Below are 24,115 nucleotides of genomic sequence, written 5' to 3' on the forward strand. Positions count from 1 at the left end.
CCCGAAATGCAAGGGATGTGCATAGGTTTACAACTTAGTCATAATAGCATTTTATTCTTATTCCCCTGGGTGTGCCCCGTGAACGGAATGTACTTTGCTGTAGATTACAGATTGTTTTGTCCAACACAGACACACCGACAGCATAAACGCTCGCGACTGTCCACATGCATTAAGAGTCAAGACCCAACTTCAAATCTCTAAAAGGTTTACAGGGTGCTTCAAAGAGACAGTATCACATTATCTGGATGTTACATAAAGGACTTAAAAAAAATGCTATTCTAAAAAAAAGAAAAGAGAAAAAAAAGGCCTTTAAAAATTTATGACTGTTTTGTAATCACTAGACTAATTATTTCAAATAAATAAAGGAAAGAAAGATATTCCAATCCATAAAATCAGACTCTAAAAAGAATGTAGTGTTCCACCCCCAGTCAAGGTAACAGAATCATTGTTTATTATTATTAAAATAGATTATAGAAAGCAGCATCTATTTTGTGCAGTTTTTAGGGGCCTTGGAAATAAAAAGCTATGATTTCCAAAAATATAACATTCCAAAGGATTGAATAATACATACATTTAAAGATACATTTTATTAAAGTTTAGGAGAACTGATTAAAAAAGATACTGTCTCTTTAAATTAGTGTGTAATTGTTTTTCTCCTCCTATCTATTCGGACATGACAATAATTATAAATGTAGGTCACACTACAACTAGGTAGTCTCTAGGGACCACGACCTGCTGATACAAGGCCGATAACAAAGAGGCTTTTCCACGTATGAGGTGGCTCCCAGTTATGCTCAGATATCTGGGGAGGGGCCTAATAGACCCAGGAGACCGGGACCCACTGCGGGGCTGTGCACACGAGCTCGACGGCTTCCTCCAGATGTCTGATTGTCTCATCAATTTCATTGTTGATAATTGTGAGATCGAAGTAGTGTGCATATGTTCTCTGTAAGATATCAGACTCCTTCTGCAGACGCTGAAGAGATTCATCCTAAATGGTCATGGGATGGAGGCAGGGGTGGGTGTGGGGGAAGGGAAAAGCAAACAGGAGAGAGAAGTCAGTTGGATTCTTTCTCTTTCACATGGCTGTTCGTCCCAGTGTCAGAAACAGTCAAGGCCAGAGCCTGACATGCCACATCTGGTCACGAGGCCACGTCCGCTCTGTGACAGAGGAGACAGGGACTGCTCAACATGCAGCAGGAGGCTCCACGACAAACCAGATGAACCAGAGAAAACAGACACTCTTCAGCAAACATGTCACCCCAACCCAGGCCTAGTTGTTCCTGTCCCCAGAGTCAGTTGGGGTAAGGCCACGTGGATGAGTTACCAGTGGCTACTGTGGCCCAAGCCGTTCTTCTCTTATTCCTCTAACCCAGGCCCGCAGGAAGCCCCGAGCCCTAGGCTTAAGCCTCCCTCCCATCTGGTGGGAGGGTTACAGTGACAGGGCCCCTAGGTCCTCCAATAAGCCCCTGCCTTTGGACAACAAATTAAGTTGTATTTTTTCCTTTTCTACTTAAAGGTCCAGCATATGTTCTAGGAATTCAATTACACATAATGGCCCTCACTCAAAGCAGTGGATGCCAGAGGCAGAAGCTTTTTGGATGTTACGAATAATGGATGGAATAAGGCCATTTCCCAAATACAACAGCAACTGGCATCTGGATGAATCCCTCAAATTGGCCTGCATTGGAAATGGCCAGACAAATGTCACTATTAGTAGGTACTCACATCTCTTATGAAAAAAACTCTGAAAGAAGAGAAGCTACTGAACTTTAGGGAGGTTTGCTGCAGTAAACATGTTCCCTAAACCATAGCTTGCTATGGATTCTGAGAACTCTCCCCGGGGTGAGCCAGCAGTAGGAGGGGATTCAGGGTCCTCAGTTTGTTGCGAGAGTATAGCTTTTGTCACAGGACAGCAGTTCTTTCAAGATAGGGATCTCTTAAGGGCTGCCCAAAAGAAGTCTGCCTCTGTATCTTCAGAAATCAAATTTGTTATGCTGAGCTCCCAAAGGACAAGCTCAAATTTGAAACTAGGGAACTCTGTGAGTCACATTAACCACCTCCTCACCTGCCAAACACTAGGAAGGTGAGCTATTGGGCTGAGTCTTCAACATACATACAATTAAATACCTGTTTATTTGATTAGTATCTCTCCCGCAACTAGGGGGAGAGATACTAATTATGTGCCCTGTAATTGCTATGCCCCAGCACTAGGCATAGTGCCTTGCATACAGTAAGTGCTTAATAAACGCTGCTGAAAGAACAAGCACTTGGCTGGCCGATATTGGTCATTATAGGATTTTATGAGTATTAAATCTATAATCAAGAGACAGCAATTGTATAAGAAAATGGGGGCCTAGGGTGACAGAGACAGATCTCCAGAGAAAATAAAAGATGGGGTGCCTTCAGGGGCCTAGGAGCTGTAGTGCCAGTGCTGGCTTAGGGCCCTTCTCTTCTCTGAGGCCCTTCTGCCATTTGCAAGAGACCCTTCCTGATAAGGCTGCCAAGAGGCCCAGGCAAGCCTTGGCTCTCAGGTGCAGCTTTCTGGAAAGGGGATCTGAAGTGAGACAAGGGAAACTCACTTGATTCAATCCCTTGATTCGATCCCGGCACTGCAGTGGGGATGCGCAGACACCAAGAGCACTCAGGAACTCAATCTTTTCTATCAGGACACTCTGAGACGAGAACGTCCTACCTATTTTATCATCTTCTACAGGAATTTCAAAGCAGGACACAGCATGCTTTGAATGTTAGGGTTAACATATGACAGTGTAGATAAGACCTCAGTTAATCACCTTCTAAGGTCCTAGCAACACATGTTCTGCTTGCACTTAAAAAAGCATAGTATTTTCACTGTGGCTTGGCTTTACAAGAAACACAATGCAAAAGCCCCATTTTAGGAAATGTGCATTCACCTGAAGACAGGAGTGCTTCCTACCACAATGAGAAGGAATGATTCCTATAATGTTACTCTCTGGGCTAAGGGATTCTATTTGAATGTACAGTCCTGGGCTTCAACAACCACTAGCAGAATCTATGATTTGCTCAGAAAGCTGGGCTGATGAAAACATTTAAGAAAATTTATGGCTGAAAGCATCAATTTTTGAATGTAGTTCTCTTTACAGAAAAATAAAGCTCCCTTTTCAGGATCTTTTAAGATGAAGATATATTTGTCAGTTTGTTCCTCCACAACAGCTTGTCTGCATACTTGACTCACATGTGAGCAGGGTTTAACTCAGTGAAAACAAAATGCCTTTATTCTAACAGCAAAAGCAAGGGTTTGTGGGAACAAAACATCTACATTCTAAATCTATTAAAAGAAACAGGGCTGTATTTCATCACCTCCTAGCTGGTACTTACAGGCAATTTTCTGCACCACTTTGGCAGCTACAGAAAATTAGTAAAAGGGCAGGAAAACAGGCAGAACAAAAACAAAAACAAAGCAAAGATGATAATTCAAGAAAAATACATGGCAACCAAAGGATAAAAGCTAACCATAATGTGGAGTTTCAAACATGCTTGTGCATTAAATAAGATGAGAAAGTAGAATTTTACAAAGGAATACACCTTTTGCAAATGAAATGACAAAAAATAATGACTGAAAATATGGCTAACACAGGTAAATTTAAATATTTAATCTTCCTTAAGGGTACACAAGGTGAAAATTTACAAGCCTTGATTTAACTGTATTATAAGCTTGGGTGAGTTTAGGCCAGTGTTTACTGCACAGAGCCAAGAGTCCTCTGATGGTTTCTCAAACATGCAAAAGTAATGGTCTTCAGGATAACTCTGTATAGGAGTCTCCTCTTAAGTAAGGAGCCTGCAGCAGATAGGCACTGCTACACTTACCAGACACATGATAACTACCCTTCTCATCTGCCCAGTAATAGAAAGCCTTCTAAGTTGGCTTGGTAGGAGAAGGCACAGCCAATCTCGCAGGCACTATCTCTGTGGCAGCTGTTGACGAGTTGGCTTCATAGTGGGCAGAGCTCATTTCTAGGTTTGGTAGTCTCTAGGGGCCTGGACAGAAATTCCATATGGGTTCCACTTCAGAGGCTGCCTAGGAGAACCTGGGCAGCCAGGCCAAAGTCATGGATCCCCTTATAGCTTCAGGTAAAGGGGTTCCTTGGCCCAGAGCTGGCTCTGGCGGCTGCTGCTGTCTTAGCACAATCCCTATCGGGAGAGGGAGTAGGCAGGTGTGCAATGCCTGGGAAGCCTCCATCCTGATGGGGTGTAGGGGTTTACCCGTGGACTTTAGAAACAGACTTATTGATAAGGACACAGGCTGTCTCATGGACCATTCTATTCCACATACCGTTTCATCAGAGCAGACTTTTGATGCAAATGTAGACTGATATGCTTTAGACTGTGCTGGGCGTTAAAGCTTGATTTTGTCTAATGATTCTGATCTTAGAAGAATCAAACTGTTTATGTTACTTCATTTCTAATACTCAAAGAGGACCTCAAGCTCTGGAGACCTTACTGCCCAGTGTCATTAACAAAGCGGAGCTTTGTTTAGTTGTCTTAATGAGATGGGGCTTTGGTTTTGAATGCAACAACACATACAGATCCTTACAATGGGGAGAGCTTATTTGGGAAAACACTGATTGATTCTTACCTCATTTAAACCCGGAGTAATAGTTGGTGCGGCAATAAAAACAACAAAGGGGGCAAACTCTGCAGTTCTCAGGACCTTCAGTGCCTGTGTTAAAAAAAAAAAAAAAAAAAATTGAGACTTAAAGAAGAAATAACTAATGCAACTTTCAAATGAGTCCATAAAAAAATTTACAAAGTTGAAAATTTCAAGCCCATAGTTCCAATTTTTAGCAAGGTGTTACTAAATTTACCGACTTTATAAGTGACATATTACTCCTTTTCCTCTAAAAGATGGACAACAGCTATCAGAAAATAAAAGTTGACAAACTGGACATTTTTCTTATGAATTTCTTGAATTAATCTGATTTTTCTCCATTAAAAGCTAACACTGATTATGCCGGTTAATGTTCATTTAAACCTGGTTATTAGTTGTAACCTGAATTTTAATTGATAGGAAATGCATTTTGGGGTAGACTTGGACTGCAGGTGTGCTTCACCACTGAACTGGAGGCCACTTCATCGCATTTAAAATTTTGAATCACTGGCCAAGGATAACAAATCCGGGCCACTGTACCTATAAGGGTTCACCCTTACATAAGGCCTTCTGTTTACCCTGATGAAAGGCCCCCGTGGGACTCATGGGGAAGAGGGACCTTGCTCAGGGCTGGAGTCATGAGCTCCAGGCCTTTTGTCTTAGCCCTGCCACTAAAGACGCTGTGTGGCTGTGGGCAATGTGTAGGCCCACGAGAAAGCACTGCACTCAAGGGAGAAGGATCTCTGGGCCCCTTTCTGTTCCCTTCTGAGGCATGGAAAACCACTAACTGGGCAAGTTACTAGTTTGCATAGATGTACTGCAAAGCTTCAATCAGATGCTATAGGAGTTGATTCTGGTAAGGGATTACTGTTTCAGCTTCTCCACTGGGAGAATAGGATGTTTTTGGAGGTCACAAACTCTCCTCCAAGGAACAAAACCCAACACATACAAGTACGCAATTCACAAGTGACTGACACGTAATTAATTCATATGCACTGGGGGTAAACATCTTACTGTCCTTTATACAAGCATTTAATGTTTCTATTCTGTTAGCTAGATATTTTTCTTTCTTTTTTATTTTTTTACTTATCAATTTTTTTATTTTATGGATCATGCATTTGGTTTTGTATCTGTGAATATTTTTCTAACTCTAGGTCAAAAAGATTTTTTTTTAATGTTTTGTTTTGTTTTTATCGGTTATGAATATTCATGGGGTACAAAGGAAATTGTCACCACTTGTGCCTAAGATGTGATGTCCAGATCCCTTGGCCTCTTTCAGTATACAGGTATGTAAGACACAAATTTGATATTAAAGGCTCTGACTTTTCTAGTGCAAGGCTTGCTGTCACTAGGATTACATTTCTGAATTTTAGTCACACACTATCTTCTTGCAGGTTAAGGGAACCTGGCACATTGTTTAATCTGTCCATCGAAGTTCTTTAATTGTTAAAGTCACAGGCTCAGATTCCCCTTGTAAGAAAGCTCTTCAAAGAGGTAACTGGCAATTTCTTTGCCAATCCTTTTGTGACTGAAGACTTTAGCAAGGAACAAACATCATGAAAAAGTCCATATATAGCTCAATTGAGCTGAACAGGAATCTTCACTTAGAAATGTCCTTTTTGTCAATGTTATCTTGGGCCTTTTTTCCTTCCTTCCTGCTCATAAATCTGATGAATACAGAGTCGGTTGAGACATATGGTTTTCTCATCACCCCCACCCTCTGTCACACATACATACCCACCCACAGCCAGCTTTTGGGCAACTGAGATGGGAAGAAAAATCCTACTTGCTTCTATCCCTGAAGCTACTCCGAGTGCCAGATGGAAATCCTTGCAGCCTGGATGCTGAATGGAACCCACGGATGAAGTAGAGAATGGCACCCGGGAGTGAAATGATTTTTCTCTGCTCAGTGACCTGGCCTGCTAGCTACCTAGACTTTCGAATGTTTCCAGTTCTAGCCTGTTATCATATTACAACACCAGAAAACAAACACCTAGGAAAATTACTCCTGCACATTATCCAGGTCTATACCACATTCACGCCCTTAGTCTATATCCATAAACACATGAGAGTCATTCTGCACTTACTGCATAAAATCATCAATGAAGGCTATGTTCATCACATGGCCAAATGCCTTTTGTGGCTAAGAATCAGGGTGTATTCCTTGATTGCCTTTGTTTGCCTTGGTTGCCAGGAAGTTCAGAGCTAAATTTAATGTTTATTACAGTCACTACAGTAGCCCCTGTGGTTAGCATATTTGCCTCCTCCTCCTTTTCATGGCTTTGACTTTCTAATTGTATCCTATATCAGTGTATTTTCAAAAATTCTAAGATGCCTCAAATCCTGACATATTTTCTTGTCTAGTAGGCCTCCTATCTTTAGCAGAGGCATCACGCATTTCCTCACGTTCTTGGTCTCTGTCCCCATACTCTGCTATACTTATGGGTTTCAAGTGGGTGCCATTTTTGGTACAGTCTTAGCTTGGCTGAGATTCAGAGTCACTTCAGGGACAGGAAATGAAAATGCTCACAAGGACTCCCCTCCCTTAGGCAGTTAATAGGTGACTTAAAGATGAACTCTAAACGCTCTTCCTTTCTGATTCAAGATGAGATGCAAATTTGTTAATATTTACAAGCAAATATCTCTCTCTGAATCCCAGAGAGGTAGAGAGGTAGAGAGAGGTAGGGAGAGAGAGGGAGAGAGGGAGAGGGAGAGGGGGAGAGGGAGAGGGGGAGAGGGAGAGGGAGAGGGAGAGAGGGAGAGGGGGAGAGAGGGAGAGAGGGAGGGGAGAGGGGGAGAGGGAGAGGGGGAGAGGGAGAGGGAGAGGGAGAGAGGGAGAGGGGGAGAGAGGGAGAGAGGGAGGGGAGAGGGGGAGAGGGAGAGAGAGGGAGAGAGGGAGAGGGGGAGAGGGAGAGGGGGAGAGGGAGAGGGAGAGGGAGAGAGGGAGAGGGGGAGAGAGGGAGAGAGGGAGGGGAGAGGGGGAGAGGGAGAGAGGGGGGGAGAGAGAGAGAGAGAGAGAGAGAGAGAGCTCTAGAAAGATCACTGAAAACATGCAGGATTCAAATAGTCAAAGTAACATGAATTTAACATTTAAAGTTAATTATTTTTAGTTCTCTTTTGTGGAGATAAATTTTGCAGTTCTTCTATGGCCAATAATTAATCTCAGGTCACCATCCTCTAGGAATAAAAGCTCATTTGATCCGAGTATCTAACATGTAGATATCTGTAAGACTAATCTAGTTTGCAAACTTAAAAAGTACATTAGGGCAAGCACCTGTGTCATTTTGTACAAAAATTTAAGGGTTTAAGCAAGAGCACAGTGACCCCAGAACCAATCTCAAGAAAGCCAACTGATTTAACAAAACAGCCTCTGGTTCAGAACCTGGCTCTTGTTTTGAGGCGCAAATTCTTAACAAGACTGGAAACTACCTCTTGATGATGACCTTCCCTTCTGTGGGCAAAAGAAAACCCCCAAATATTCTGCTACTGCTAACTTTTTAATGCTGCAAATGGATAAATCAGAATAAAGTTAAAATCTAAAACCATCACATTAAGCTCTGACTACACACTGGAGCTATTACAATTTCAGCTTTAGGGACATAGATTATTTTCTGAGCCATAACTTTATTTCCATGAGAAATAAGTTCTACAGTTTTTTCTCAGGTTTGACTGCCTGATAGATTTTTCTAAATGTTAAAAAAAAATTGGGATTTAAATTGTACTATTTCATACATGGTGGACCATCTTGAGGATCCCTGGAGTTACCTTTTCTAGGATGGTATGGTGAAAGGAGGTTGGGATTTATTGTAAAAATAAACAAAACAATACAGTTCAAGTTCAAGCCTCATTTCAATTGGCTGTAAAACCTTGGTCAAGTCACAGTTACATTAAGTCTTGGTCTCTTCATCTACAAAAGTAAACACTGAACTCTATCTCATAGGGTTACCAGGATTAGGTAAGGAGTGAGAATGCTTGGTAAAATGTAAAGTACTATAAGAATACCCTCCATTATTATTTCGTAGAAGCCAGGTTACTAATTTTTTTCTAGTTTAATGTCTTTACCACAGTTCTCTAGGTTTAAAATTGTACCACAACATCTTATCATACAGTATTATTAGACATTTGCTTCATTTGGCCTTAATTGTCTAAGTTAAGATGGCGCAAAGTATTACACCCACACTAAAGGAGCTGAACACCACTGTCAGGTGGCCTTTCCATGGTCCACATGTAGTGGAAGAGGTATCAGCAGTGGTAGCTGTGAGAGGATTTTAATAAATGCCATAAGGTGCTTCTCCTGTTATGGACAATTTCTGATGTACACTGAGGAAGAAATTTCATCCTCATCAGCTTGTCTTCTTAATGTATTCTTAGCTCCTGGCACAGTGCTCAGTATATAATATGTGCTTAACGCAAGTTTGTTGAATCAAACGTTCTGCGAGATATAGCAGAGGGGTTAATCTAACAAGTTGGGGTGGAAAAGGGGCATGGAGAAAAATGTCCGAAGGAGAAAGCCTCCCTGGGGCAATGAGGCTCTGCTTGAATGCAAGTCATTCATGGCCACAGGCATCCTGAGGCAGGATGAGGGCCTTGCCCAGCCAGGGAGAGAGTAGGTTGAGGGCAGAGAAGCCTAGGGCAAAGCCCAGTTGGTGCAGACTCTGTAGGCATCCACAGCTATACTGTGGAACGTAACAGTCATTGTGTGACCAGGACTGGGCATGAGGCTAGACTGGGCAGGAGAGCCTGGGACCAGAAGGTCAACCAGACCAACAAAAGGAGTGGGCCCTGGCTGATTCCTATTTCCAGAGCCACTGGCCCAAAGAGGCTTGGGTGGAGACCAGGATGCCTACGGCCTGCCCTCGGGTGGGTGGACCTGAGAGATCACAGTCCTGAGAGGCAGGGACATGGGAAGCAGGAGAGAAGAGTGCAGGCGAGCTCATCCAGCAGTCAGGGGAGCGGGGGAAAGTGTGCCCAGGCGGGGCCAGGTGCGATGGGTAAAAGGAACTGCCGTGGATGTCCTGATGAGGCCGAGAGAAGAGTCTCCTGTCCAGCAGTGCAGAGCAATGCATGGCTGTGCAAGGGCAAGGACATGGGGAGAGAGGAACGCTACGGGTGGAGCGGCAGCGGCAGCGGTGGTAGCGGTGGTGGAGGCAGCAGCAGCAGCATGTAAGGCAAAAGCCCTCGAAAGTGGACTTAGGTAATGCAGAGGGAGTCTGAGGAGCCCTGCAGCCAGCATACTGCTAGAGACATTACTACCAGCAGAAAACGACGTTCAGGTGAAGACCAGTGTGGAACCCAAGGAGAGGATGTCGAAGACCAGGACCAGGATTGAGACTTTGCCTCTAGCCACCCCTGGCCAGAAGATTTTTCCAATCCCTAGTAAGGAGGGATTAGTAGTTAAACAAAAATCAATCTGTGTTACACATCACATATTTAGTTCTATATAGGTCCAAGTTAATTGTTAAGTAAACTATGGTGTTCACTCTACTGTTGCTCTCCTCCCTAGCCCCTTAACCAGATCCTGTAGTGGTTTCCAAGTTCTGAGTTCCAGAATCCCATCAGGTGCTGTAAAACAGAAACGGGTGAACCCACTAGGATCTTGGAGGCCAGAAACTGAGCCATCAGGCCCCAGGTCACACAGACCCTATGCAGGTTCTGTCCTCGCTTAGGGGATGGCTAGGGAACCAAGTCTCATATGGTGGCCCTTAAACAGGGACTTGCCCTGCCTGGGATAGACAGGTAAGGCTCCTGATGAAACAGAAACTGCTTCAGGGGAGCTGGCCTACCACTTCAGCAGGAGGTGTACTAATTTTATTTCTAAGTGATAATGGGTTTTTGGTACAGATTAGTCTTAGAAATGGCAGACCTGGGAGTCACAAGGGTACCCACATGCCTCTCCTATAACCTCCCCTGATTTCTACAACTCCCCAATCCTTCCAATCAAGCTTTAAATCTCACTTCTACTTGGTCTGTGCTCAGAGATGAAAAAACAGCTTGTCAGCATTTTTGATGCAGAGCCTTCAGCTTGCTCTTTTCAAGTTTAATAATTCCTATCGCTTTTTGTGTAAGACACATATTCAAACCATTTAATCATCTCTGCATCTGGCTCACCTTTGAGTCCTCTCCAAGGTCTCCTTATCTCTCCTAGTTTTAGCTTAGGGTCAGGCATCAGCCTCAGGTAAGGAGATGGCAGAGGCTGAGAGCCTCCTCGGGTCTCCATCCCTGCTCCCTCTGATATCTGGGCTCGCTCTCGCTTGCTTTCATAAAGGTAGTGCTGTGTTTCAGACCCAGGCCCCAGGATGAGTTTCTCACTGGTGATTAACATGAGAGGCTGGCGGAGGCTCTGAAGGCCCAGCATGAGCTGTACCAAGAGAGAAAAGGTGGCTGTGGTGATAACAATGTGCCAGAGTCTCATCCTGAGGTCAGAAGGCTGTAGGATTTCTGGCAGCCACAGACCCAATCAGGTACTTTATTGAACATCTGAGTATAATAAACCTCTTAAGAGAATAATTTCTGCTTCTTAACTACATGGTGTGTGCACTGAGCTCAATGATGAGTCAGTGCATTCTAGACTGTTAGCCCATGATGCCTTGATTACTGATACTTTCCTGTAGTTATGAAATTATTATGCGACCCGTGACTTTCTGATGGCATTTTGATTTCAGGATCTGAGCTTATCAGCATGCAGGCAGGATGGTGGGGGTTCAGGACAGCCAGGCATTACCTGAGGCTCCACGTCCAGTATTGCAATCAGCCCCTGCTCGTGGATCTTCCGGATGGTCTCCAGCTTTGTCCCGTACATCGCATCCTCGTGGCTGCCATACTCCAAGTACTCATTATTAGAGATGTCTTGCATCATTTGGTCATGAGATACAAAGTAATAATTCTTTCCATTTTCTTCATCTTTCTTTGGAGGTCTGGTTGTATCTGCAAAGTAGCATGTCACCAGAGGTTTAAAAGGCTGAGCTGATGAGCTTACACTCCCAATGGACTTACCCAAACCCAATCTCTTCTTAAAAGCTGTGGATTCTTTAGTGTACACATCCCCTGTTCCCAACCCCATAGTTTTGTAGAACTAAATTCTAGAAACCCTATTTATCTGTGTACATCAGACCACAACAGCCAGTTAGTTGTTTGGTTTGGCAAATCTTTCAGTGGTTAGATGAGATGTATTTCATCCCTTCACAGGCCACCACAGGAGAAAGACAAGAAATGACTCAAGATTAACATAACTCATTGTATGTCCCGATGCAGTTGAGTCTTGGGCAGAAGAAAAAAAGAATAAAATCATGGAAAACCACATATGGTTATTTAAATAAATTAAAATTAAATAAGATTAAAATTTCAGTTCCCCAGTCTCACTAGCCACATTTCAAGGGTTCAATAGCCATATGTGGTTGATGGTTATTGTACTGGACAGTGCAGATATGGGACACTGTCATTATCATAGAAAGTTCTATTGGATAGTGTTGGTCTATAGCATCCTGCAAAAGAAGAATGTTAAAATATAGCAAAAGGCACACTATACTGAAAACACGATGATCTTAGTTAGACATGGCTGTAATTATGGAACACCTAAGCCAGGAAGTGGCAAACTGGCTTGTGGGCCAAATATGGCCTGCTGTCTGTTTTTGTAAATTAAGTTTTATTGGAACACAGGCATGCACATTTGTTTGCATATTGCCTATGGCTGCTTTCATGCTATAATAGCAGAGCTGAGTCGTTGTGACATTCAAAGCCTCAAATGTTTACTGTCTGGTCCTTTACAGAAAAGATTTGCTGAGCCCTGATCTAAGCAAGTGTATACTAAAGAATACAATAGTTCCCCCTTATCTGAGGGGATACGCTGCAAGACCCCCAGTGGGTGCCTAAAACTGAGAATAGTATTGAACCCTATATATACTGTTTTTTCCTTATACATACATACCTATTATAAAGTTTAATTTCTAAGTTAGGCACAGTAAGAGATTAACAACAATAACTAATAAAATAGAATAATTATAACAATATACTGTAATAAAAGTTACACAAATGTGGTCTCTCTCTCTCAAAATACCTGTACTCACCTATTTTCACACTGTGGTTGACTGTGGGTAAATGAAACCATGGAAGGCAAAACTGTGGATAAGGGAGGACTACTGTATGCCAATAAGCCCTAGTTCTGTGGGATACTAAGAGGACCAGTATCCTGCAAAACATACTTTAGGAAATGTTTTTCTAGAAAAGCTACAAACATTGGTTTTAATTTCTTTTTCCTTCTCTCTTTCGTCCCCCTTCCATCCCTCCTTCCTTCCTTTTCTTTTTCTTTTTTCTCTCTCTCTTTTTCTTCCCTTCTTCCTCCTCTCTCTTTCTTTCAATTCACTGCTTTCCTCCTTGCTTCCTTTCTTCCTTGAGCAAGGACAAATTTATTCTACTCTTTTCTGTGTACCTAGGCTCAAACCAATAGGGAATTCCCCCTTTCTTGCTAGATCATTAGAACTGACACGTGCTCATGGACATCAAAATGGGGACAATTTAAAGAGAAATCCTTTCTTCAGACATATCAAAAGCTGAATAAATTTAATAATATATTGATTTTGTACTACCTTCAGTCATCTCAGTAGTCAAACATATGTTATATACACATCTGGGGTCAAATATTTCAGAGAGTAGACATGATTGAGGTCATCAAAGGTAAGCTTTAAAACCAAGCTAATTAACTGGTCATTTAATAACACAGAAGTTCAACCATTAAGTGATCAAGAAGAAACTAACTGTTAGCCAACCTTGCTGTATTCATGATCTACACATAGGAGAATTAAAAGAACATTTCAAAGTGTTTTAGTAGAAAACCCCAGTAGTACCAACTGGAACGATATCTGATAAACTTGTTTTCTTGTGTAAATCAGACAGGGTTCTGGAATGAAGGTAGTCTTATGAAGCCTCACTGCTCTCTGAGGTGTACAGATAACAGGAAGTTGTGTTGACACTTGCTTCAGGAAGGCATCTGAAGGCCCTATAGGATGGAGCTAATCCTCACATTTTCTCCTGCTGCTTTTAAAAATCATTCTCCTTTAATTCTTCCCACCCCGAATAAAGCTCTAACTGCTAGAGAACTTTTGGGATTGAAATTTTAAACTTTAGAATAATGATGGTAATAATAAAATGATAGTGGTGTGATGGCTTCTACTTATCCACCACCTGCTAAGTGCTTCATACACAAGATCTCAAATCCTCTTTACAACCCTGAAATTATTTCATTTTACAGTTGAGGAAATGAAGAGGGCAAGAAGTTAAGAATAAGATACAGAAAATAAGGGGAATTAAAAATCTTACAGATTTGAAATTTTCTTTTATGTATGAGAGTTACTGCTTAATGAAATTCTTTATAGTAAACAACCGATAACACATTGACCGGGTTTTATAAATGATAGGAAGTCAACAAGTTAGATACTGATTAAAGGAAATATTGTCGTATCAGAGAAAACTACACGACTATGAAAACTTATTTTTCTGAAGAATAATTCATCTAGGTAATGTTTATACTGTTGGAGAAATTAGGTTACACACAGAAAGAATGAGCCTAATTTTATTAAAAAGAAAGCAAATAACACACACACACAATGTACGTCTGCACGAAGAGAAGTGTAGAAGGGTATACAACGAAATACAGCACTTATTACTGGGAGAGTGAGGTTGGGACTACTGTTAACTCATTTTCTTCTTTGTTCTCTTTTGGACTTTACAAATTTCCTACAATGAACTTATTACTTACGTAATCAGCAAAAAAAAGTCTGTGAATTACAGTGTTAAAAAAGTGATAGGAAAAATATAATTAAAAGAGATTGAGACTTTGCTTACGTGGAATAGGGTACGCAAACCGGTCCGGGTGCTTTGTGATGAGGGTGTTTTTAATGTGTCTTCTCCCAACACCATGTGCACCTATGTCATTTTTTAAAAAGAATGTTAAAATTGACCACTGTTAATAATGTTCACAAAATGTTTTGAAGGTGAGAATAAGCAAGCCACTTATACAATCAAACTTACCTAATAAGACTAGTGTTTTCCTTTTGAATGCTGGCAGTTTTACTACTTCTTCATATGTGACAAGATCTAATTGATCAAACACTAAAATGCAAAGATTTAGGAGAAAGGTAAATTTACGGAATGAGTATTTCATGTATGTAAATTATAATTTTACTGGCAAAACTAAAGTTATATTAAAACCATGTCTTAAAAAATATGAGTCCAACTTATGATAAATGACTTGCATGTAATTTAAGTCACAGCCTTTAGGGAGAAAATTTCATTTTTAAGCCCATGAAAATGCACTTTAGAACCAGGGGTATCCAAAGATATGTTGAGTACATGCATAAAAGTCCCATTCTAAAAGATACTGCATATCATTTCATGCAGTATCCAACAAATCATATGAAGTCATTTAAAACCACATGCCGTTCATATTTTTACAATTCTAAGAAATCAGTAATACTAAAAAAAAATCTACAGATGGTGACCAACATGAAAATAGCATGAATGCAACCAAAGCTAACTAAGAGAGGGGCCAGCTGGATCATTTCTAGAGCTGCATGAGAAATGCATGGAGAGCTGGTCTCTTACTTCATGGTTCTTTCTCTCAACAGAGCTGATGAAGCTAGCATACTAGATTCTTTTGAAGTCAAGTTCTGGTAACTATTTCACAGGCTTTTTAAAGGAGCATCTCAGAAGTTTTACTGTAACCCAGCTAGCCATCTGGTGGAAAGTCATGGGTCTGTAAGAAGGGACTTCCCTGGGCCTAGAACCTTCTCATCCATTACGTGGGCAGCCCACATGCAGTCAATCAGGATGCACAGAATGAAAGTCTGAACTTGGAAACCTTTGCAAAAAGGGAGTTCTCTAATCATTACAGACTGAGAATACTTAAAACAGTATTTTTCTGAAACCTGCCTCTTAACAACAGTATTACAAAAACAATTTTGAGAAATGTATGAAACTTTCCTGAGTGGACGACCATTCTTGCTGAAGTTCAATGTGGCCCAATTCTCACATACATTTGAAAATTCTCACAGAAGGCTAAAATCATACACCTATGCTTCCTGTAATATTTTTTGTGTGGTCATACCCAAATGCTGTCAGTTACACACTAAAGTTTCTATTGTAAAGACTACTGAATATACCCTGGATTTCAGAGGAGTTGGAATGAATTCAATAAAATTGATTCCATGGGGTAATAAAGGAATCTGGGATGCTTAGGTCAACCATTAAGAGAAGCTTCTATGTTCTGAAACAATATGGCTAAATGACTGTGAATATCAGCTCAGTCCTTTACATTTGTAATCTTCCCAGTAGCAAAGAACTTTAAAATACAAAATAAGATATTCTGGAATGCAATAGATCAGAAACAAACAAACACAAAGCACCATTCTCAAAATATATTAAAAAATAAATACAATATGTTAAAATAAGGGTTAGTGCATATTAATGGGTATTTGTGCATTTGTTTTCTTTTGATAACTCGATTTAATAAAGGTTGACTAAGAGTCTTTAAAGTGTATTCTCTAGCAACAGCTAAAAACCAAGAACTGTTGTTTTCTGTGTTCAGAATGGTAGACTCAAAAAATTAAAATCAGTAGGAGGCTCTCTGTGGTAGAGCTAGCTGGCTGTACTGCAGTGGTAATGCAGTGATGAGAGATGCAAGAAGAAAAGCAGTGCTTATGGCATTGCTTTTCATCCCTTTTGCCCTCTGAGTGATATTTTCATCAAGAAAAGGTATGCTTATGAAAGAGGTGCATCAACAAGCTGATGTTTTAATATATAAAAATAATGAAGCATCTCATGAAAGAGCAAGATGGTGATGCATGCTTTCTGAATGGGACGCTCATCCCTCTCCCTCAACAGAGCCCTAACTCCATCCTACTGAATTAGGACTTGGTTTCTTTTCAACACATGAGAATGAGTTAGATATCAATGACCAACACCACAAACTAACAAACAGATATGTTAAACATCAATATCTTAACCATAAATGATTAGCATGAAGAGGTTACTCTGGTCTAAATGAAATCGCCACATGGTCATAGGGTTGAAAAACAATAAAAAAGGTATTTTAAAATAAGAGATACAAAGAATATTAGGAGAGCACTTAAAGACTGAACTTTAAAGGATTTAAGTTGCTTGCTGATAAAAAAAAAGAACTTAATAAAAGGAAACCATCAAAAACACAGAGGCATAGTCATTCAACAGGTTACTTACATGCACAGAGGCCATTGGGAGTGAGACAGCATGAAAAATGTACAGGGGTCATTGAAATATGGCTTTTCATATATTAGTAAAATAAAAGTATAATATGCACAAAATAAACTTTATCATGCAATATTCTGAACACAAGGCAAATAAATCACATTAAGAAACAAACTTATTTTAATAAAAATTCAACAATATCCTTATATAAAAGCCAGTGGTTTTTATATACTAGCTTATGCATAGAAATTTTATCTGGGAATAGTTACAAGAAAGCCTCTTCTGAGAGTGTAGGTGTGGAAACATTTTGCTTTTCACGTGGTACCTTCCTGTACTGTTTGCATTTCTAATCATGTGTGCCTATTACTTTTATTATTATTTTTTAAAAAAGGCTAACAGGGCAGTGAGGTTATTGGTTACTTTTTGTTGTCTTTAAAGCTCTTCGTACGCAAGGAAAAAAATAGCTTTTTTAAAGTCGGAAGTACTATTTCGTGCTATTAAGCATAATTTAAACACACTCACGAATGGTACTGTAGAAATCCTCTATGTTCATATGTATGTATGTAAATAGGATATTTCAGGGGTCTAACATTAAAAAAAACAAATTAATGAAGACTTCCTAAATTTTTTAAAAGTTTACATTAGTAACTTGATCTAAAAACTAACTTTTGGAAGTCTTGGAGCTGAGTAAACCTAATGCCTCAAGAGTACAGATCTAGCAGCATGACAATGCTTTTAGCACCAAATGTATGTGGCTAAAAATCTTTTACGTGTTGCAGAAAATGTATTTGCTGTAAACACTACACACCATAATCAAATCTGTTCCCAAGGATTCAGAAATACTGCCTGGCAGAGTTTGCTCATATTACCCTGATTTTCTGGTAAGCTACTCAACATTCCAGACACTTCTTTTGGTGGGCATAGGGCCAAGGAGTGTGCACACTTGAATGCCTGCTCTGGCAATGCAGCTAATGTGGTTGAATGAAGTGGGCCAGGTGCAAAAACAGGGAGTGGTGGGGACGGTGGGTGAAGGAGAACGAGTGTCCACCCCAAAGGACACCCAACAGCCCAGACGCTAATAAAGAAAGTGTTCCTGGTGTTGCCGCATTCCCTGTTCTTCCAAGGGAAGTCTGAAGCCCAAATTTTTATGTTAAATAGCCTGACTTTCAAATGTGATAACTTATTGTAAACACAGTGTGTGTGTGTGTGTGAAAAACAAATTTATGGGTCATATTCAGCTAATAGGCTGTCACATTATGATGTGAGACAGGCCACACAGTTTGAACAGAATTCTGCTTTAACTAGATATGTGGAATTTCCTGGTAACAGAAATGGAAATAATTCTAGTATTATCATTCCCATCAGTTCTAGATACTTACAAAGTTCCCATCCTTCATTTTTACCACAAATATAAACAACCTCAGATTTTAATGATAAGGTTTGGATCTTGCCATCAATATATGAAGTTTCAAAGTTTTGAAGCAGGAAACAAAACATATGGTCCTTATTTTAATTTACTGAATACTATGGGAAGAACAAAGAATATACTGTATTTTACAATCAACTTATGAAAAAGCCAGAAAAATCCTTCAGAAATATAGTTTGACCTGGGCCCGTGAGCCCATCTGGCTAGTACTCGGTGTTAAAGACTATGATACTTCCAAGTTCTCAAAGCATCTGCCTTACCTGGAGGTAAGAACAGTATTTGTTGCTCTCTTTTAGAGCAATTCTTTAACGGGCAATTTTATAGCCAAAAACAGAACAGCTGATAAAATATCTGACTTCCTTTCCTGACAATGTGATCTCCAATAATGTAAAGGTAATCACTATGCAAATGGTTTTTCTAGACTTTATAACGAACGAAATGGAAGAGATGGTTGAGGAAGTGGAAGACACCTGAAGAGACAGAATGCTTGGCTTTGTCAGGCAATGTATTTCAGAAAGTTCAGGAAAAAAGTTGGATCTTCTCCTGACCAGAGAAACTTAAAGAAGAGCTCGCAAGGGATTCTCTTGTGGGTGAGAACCCTAACAATGACATTCTGATTAGAGAATCCCACGTAAGCCTAAATACAAAGTTCTACAAAGAAACTTAAGTGGCTCTGCAAGGACCTTCTAAGGAGCTCAGAGGTTCTTTCAGAGGAGGGTCTCATACAGTGACAGATAATGACATGCAGAACAATCTCTCAAGCATGACAAGGAAGATTCTGATGGCCAGAAGACCACTGGTTAGGAAAACACTGATGATAACAAAGAAGTGGTGGCAGTAGCTCCCCCTGCCCCTGCCTTTCATTGTTTTAAGTTTATAAGAATGTAGATAGGTCATTGGTTTGGGATAGAGGGGCAATGTCAAATGATAGAGAAAAAGCAATTCTATTCTACCTCATCAGGATCCTGCCTTCTATATCAAGGGCGATACCTTTAAACCGTGATAGGCAATGATTACCAGAGAGCTAAAGCTGAGATAAGGGACAGTACAAGAGTATTTGGCCTCCTCATTAAATGACACCCATTTGTCAGGCCCAGTGATGAAAGAGCCTTAGATCCACTAAATTTCAGAATTAGAAAAGATCTTGATTGACTAACCTAATTCCCTTGTTTTGAGGCCCACAGGAGTTAAAGCAACTTGCCCAAGTTGTACGGTTACTCAGGTGTGCTAATTCCTGGTCCTATCTCAGGCTGCCTATTAAGCTTAGGACCTCTGTGCACCACCTATTAGGAATCAGAGAATGGGAACAATGAAAGCTCAACGAGGCCCCGGCGGACAAAGATGGAAAAAAGTGATCTGTGAAACACTGGCTGCCAGATTGGATGCTGATTCTCTGGCAAAATTCCTAAATGAATGACTTGACTGATTCTTTGTCAGCATTTAGAGAGTTCTAGTTTTTTAATCAATTCACTTCTTATTTTTCCTCAGAGCTGAATTAAAGAATACTGTCAAATTGAATCCTTATGTCTACATGCCTTCCATTAGTGGAGTATAAAACTAATGGTGAGCTGACAGCCTTAACTAGCCATTTCTTTGCTTTTCTAGGTTTCTGTGCCATCTATATCTACATATCATTTAATACAGTTGTGAAAATTACAAGGTAAGATATATATGTATACATATTTATTTTATATTTATATAATGTCAACAGATCTTGTGAGCTTGTTTGATTGTGTTAGACTGTTAGAAGCTGACAGAAATAAAGGCGAATAAGAAGGCTTGGCAATAACCGCCGACATTTTGTGTTGAATAACATTCTGCTGAAACTGCAGTGCACTTCTTCCAATAGAACTACTTGATCACTTACAATGAATAGTTGCTACATTATGTTTAACTACTCCGCTTTAAATATTTCTTCCCTTTATAAAACAAAAAAAGCCACTATGAGACTAGAGCTCTGTTGTAGCACATAATCAGAAATGATACACTTGATTGGGAATACACTTTATTGGTGCAATGTAACTAATATGAAAGGGAAGACTCCTCATTTAACTAACTCATTTATTTTTTATTTTATTTTATTTTTTTTTATAAAAGATGACCGGTAAGGGGATCTTAACCCTTGATTTGGTGTTGTCAGCACCACGCTCACCCAGTGAGCTAAACCGGCCATTCCTATATGGGATCCGAACCCGGGGCCTTGGTGTTATCAGCACCGCACTCTCCCGAGTGAGCCACGCACCAGCCCTAACTCATTTAAACGTGACTGATGTGGCCACTCACATTCGTTCCACAGTATACAGAATTCCAAAATATTGCTTTTAATCTCTGATTGAGAAATGAACAATTCAGAGTTTCTAAATAATTTTTCCTAGTGAATGCTAACACATGTTATAACATTCTATAGAGAAAAAACCATTTCATATTTGTAAGAAACATTATACTGTCGAATTGGGTATGCATGATTGGATTCACTTGATTTTTTTTGGCCACATGTTTGATTTTTGGAGTTATTTCTGAAACCTTGGGAACTAATCTGATGCCAATGTCAGGGCTTTCAGTTCTTCAGAAAATGTTCCTTATAAAAGGAGTCATATTAGGAAGTCATTGAAGATAAGTAAATCCCACTGTTTATCACCATGCATTAAAAAAAAAATTTAGGTTACATCCTGTGAGTCTTCTGGGAATTCTACTGCAATGACAGATCATGATCTTTTTGGTATTCAGTTTTTAAAAGAATAGGTGAACATTTTGACTTATGTTGAATGCAATCTTCCATACAGACAAACATACTACAAAGGGTAGGCTAAGATAATGTTCCTCGTCTTTCAGGAGCTTGGAAATACCATGAGAGAAGATGACTCAGTCACAGAAACTGACTAAACCAAGTTAGTATCCATGTCATCTGTGTTCTTTCAAACCAATCACTAAACTCTGATAAGAGTGCACCTTTGCCCTTAGATATCTGTCATGGGGCCATGTCCCAGGGCCAGAGTGGAGCCAAGAGGGAGGGCATCTGCTTAAGACCAATCCCAGCCAAGGAGGTAAGAATCCTGGTGACTCAGCAAACTCTGAAGTTCTCATTTCTCCGAGAGGACTTAACATGTTGGGTTCCTTTAGTTATAGAGGATAATGTTTCCAAATCGCATTTTTGTCCTATAAAGTACAGCTCTGTAAAATATCTGGCAAATAACCAACATATTAATTATAGCCAGGGATTTCTTAAAGGTTTTGCAAATTGATAAAGGTCTCATATGATGGAATTGTTTGGATAGAGAACTCTGTGACTGAATTGAAATATTCATCTATTTAGGTCTTGGAGATGTTTAACCCAGCCTCAGCAGCAATTGTGCTTTTCCCTACCTGCATTGTGCTTTGCCAAATATTTATCTTTGTACTGCTTCTTTTTCTTGCCAAACCAAGTACAGCTGGCCTGCTGCTCCTGTTTGGTCTTCTCCATGGCAATGCAAGCTACTCGCCTAGAAGAAAAAGAAAGAAAAAGAAAAAGAGAAGAAAAGAAAGGAAGAAGAAGAAGAGAGAGAGAGAGAGACAGACAGAGAGAGAGAGAGAGAGACAGAGAGAGAGAGAGAGAGAGAGAGAGAATGAAAAAAACCCAAAATTAATGCACAGTTTTGGGCTGAAAAGAGAGAAAAATCACTCATTTGAAGAGTTTACGTGAAATAGCCTGAAGCTACTCATCACAACCTTCCAAATCATTCAGATAAAGGCTGTTCTTTGGTTTTCATGACAATTTCCTAGAAATGTTTAAAAAATATGCCCTTATATTAAAATGATATTGTATTCCTTGAGCATACACTAACTGATAACATGGATTAGAAGCCTAAACATGTGGCTGTGAGATACAGTGGAATGATCATGGGATTTTGAGTTAAGACAGGCCTGGTTTAAATCATGGCTTTGTTACTCATTAGCTGGTACTGAACAGCCAGTGTTAGGCACTTTTCTAGGAACTTTACATGTATTAACTCATTTAATTTTTCTAACAACATAAGGAATTGCATTACCATTTTACAGATCAGGAGATCAAAGGCCTGAGAGGTTAAGCAATTTGCCCCAAATCACGCAGCTAGTAAGTGGGAGGGTGGGAAAGGTCTGAGACCAGAGGCCATGATCTTAGCCAGAACATCCTATCAGCAAGGTCTTTAATCTCTCAGAGACCTTCAGATGGCTGTTGTAAAGGATTAGAACAAAAGATGTAAATAATGTCTCTATCACAGTGCCAGACACACAGTAGATGCTTAATAAATGGTACTACTACTACATGTAGATTCTAGGGTAAGATGGAAAAAGTATACTGTGATTAAATTCAGTTATAATCACAATCAGAAAATTATAATTTTGTTCTACTTGATTATAGTATTCAGCATTGGTAACATAAGGAGAGATGTTGTTAAAAAGTTGCTCTCAGGTTTAGTTTAAGCAAATACTTACCTTTCAGGATATTTCAGGTCTTGCTCATCTAATGATTAACAATTACTAATGAGATGGAGCACCTTCACATATGTTCATTGGCCACAGGATTTCCTTTTTTGTAAAGTGTCTGTTCAAGTCTTTTGATCATTTTCTTATTCAGTTGTCTTTTTTTCCACTGATTTGTAGGAATTCTTTATATCGTCCGGATATTACACCTTTGTTAGTTATATGTGTTGCAGGTATCTTCTACTCTGTGGCTTGCCTTTTTATTCTCTTTATGGTATCTTTTGATGAACTTAGTTTTAATTTAGTCAAATTTATCCATCTTTTCTTTAATGGGAAGTATTTTTGGTATTTTAAAAAATCCTTCCTTGTCTCTGAAGATAGTCTCTAATACTACCTTCTCAAAATTTACAGTTTTGTCTTTCAAATTCTGGTATTTAATGTACTTGAACTGATTTTTGCTTATGGTGTGAAGTAGGAGTCCAATTTCTTTTATCTTTCTTTCCCCCCAATGGATACTCAATTGTCCCAGCACGACACTGAAAATCCTGTCCATTCCTCACTGCTATGCAGTGCTGTTTCTGTCACATATCAAGTGTTCATTTATGTACAAGGGTGTTTTGGGGTTCTCTATTCTCTTCAGTTGGCCTATTTGAGCATCTCTAAACCGATACTTTACTATCTTAATTACCACAGCTTCATAATAAGTCTTGGTATCTGGGGGAGCAAGGCCTCCTTCCTTGTTCTTCAAGAACATTTTGGCTATTTCTGAGCTTGTGCATTTCTATGTAAACTTTAAAATTAGCTTGTCAATTTCAAAACTGTTGGGATTTTGGTTGGAACTGCACTGAATCTATGAAATCAATCTGGGAGGAAGAGACATCTCTACAATATCGAGTCTTCCAATCTGTGGACACAGTATGTCTTCTCCATTTATTTATATCTCCTTTAATGTCCCAATAAATTTTATAATTTATCCTGTAAATGTCTTGAACATCTTTTTTAGATTTGTTCCTAGGTTGTTGATTTTTTAAAAAAAAGGTTTTGTGAATGGTATTTAAAAAACACTTTGTAATAATGAAAATATCAAACATATACAAGAGTATAGTGTAATGAACTTCAGATATCTACAACCCAGTTTTGACAGTTAATATTCATAGTTTATTTTGTTTTATTTATACCCTACCCACTCTAGGTTATTTTGGAACAAATCCAAGAGTGTATAATTCCTCCTTAAATAGTCTTCAATCCCTTTCAAATCTATAGGTCCCATCTCCTTTCCTCTCTTTTTCTTACAATTGATTTGTTGCAGAAACTAGTTGTTTGTCCTGTAGTTTCTGTAGTCGAGATTTTTCTGATTGTGTCCCTGTGGTATCTTTAGTATGTCCCTCTGTCCACTGCATTTC

The 24,115-nt window shown here is 39.7% G+C and overlaps 1 protein-coding gene across 1 annotated transcript in view; it reads right to left on the reverse strand.

The window, feature by feature from the left end:
- Nucleotides 1–406: 406 nt before the first annotated feature.
- The window catches only part of CASK (calcium/calmodulin dependent serine protein kinase), a 378,414-nt gene continuing 354,705 nt past the window's right edge, over nt 407–24,115 (reverse strand). Inside the window, exons 20-25 of the mRNA XM_063083161.1 lie at nt 21,636–21,751; nt 14,654–14,734; nt 14,468–14,548; nt 11,352–11,554; nt 4,619–4,702; nt 407–991 (exon numbers count right to left, since the gene is read on the reverse strand). Of these exons, the coding sequence (XP_062939231.1) occupies nt 815–991; nt 4,619–4,702; nt 11,352–11,554; nt 14,468–14,548; nt 14,654–14,734; nt 21,636–21,751 (742 nt within the window). The 3' untranslated portion in view covers nt 407–814. The remainder of the gene's footprint in view (nt 992–4,618; nt 4,703–11,351; nt 11,555–14,467; nt 14,549–14,653; nt 14,735–21,635; nt 21,752–24,115) is intronic.

Source organism: Cynocephalus volans, chromosome X, assembly GCF_027409185.1.
Source record: "Cynocephalus volans isolate mCynVol1 chromosome X, mCynVol1.pri, whole genome shotgun sequence".
Taxonomy (NCBI): domain Eukaryota; kingdom Metazoa; phylum Chordata; class Mammalia; order Dermoptera; family Cynocephalidae; genus Cynocephalus; species Cynocephalus volans.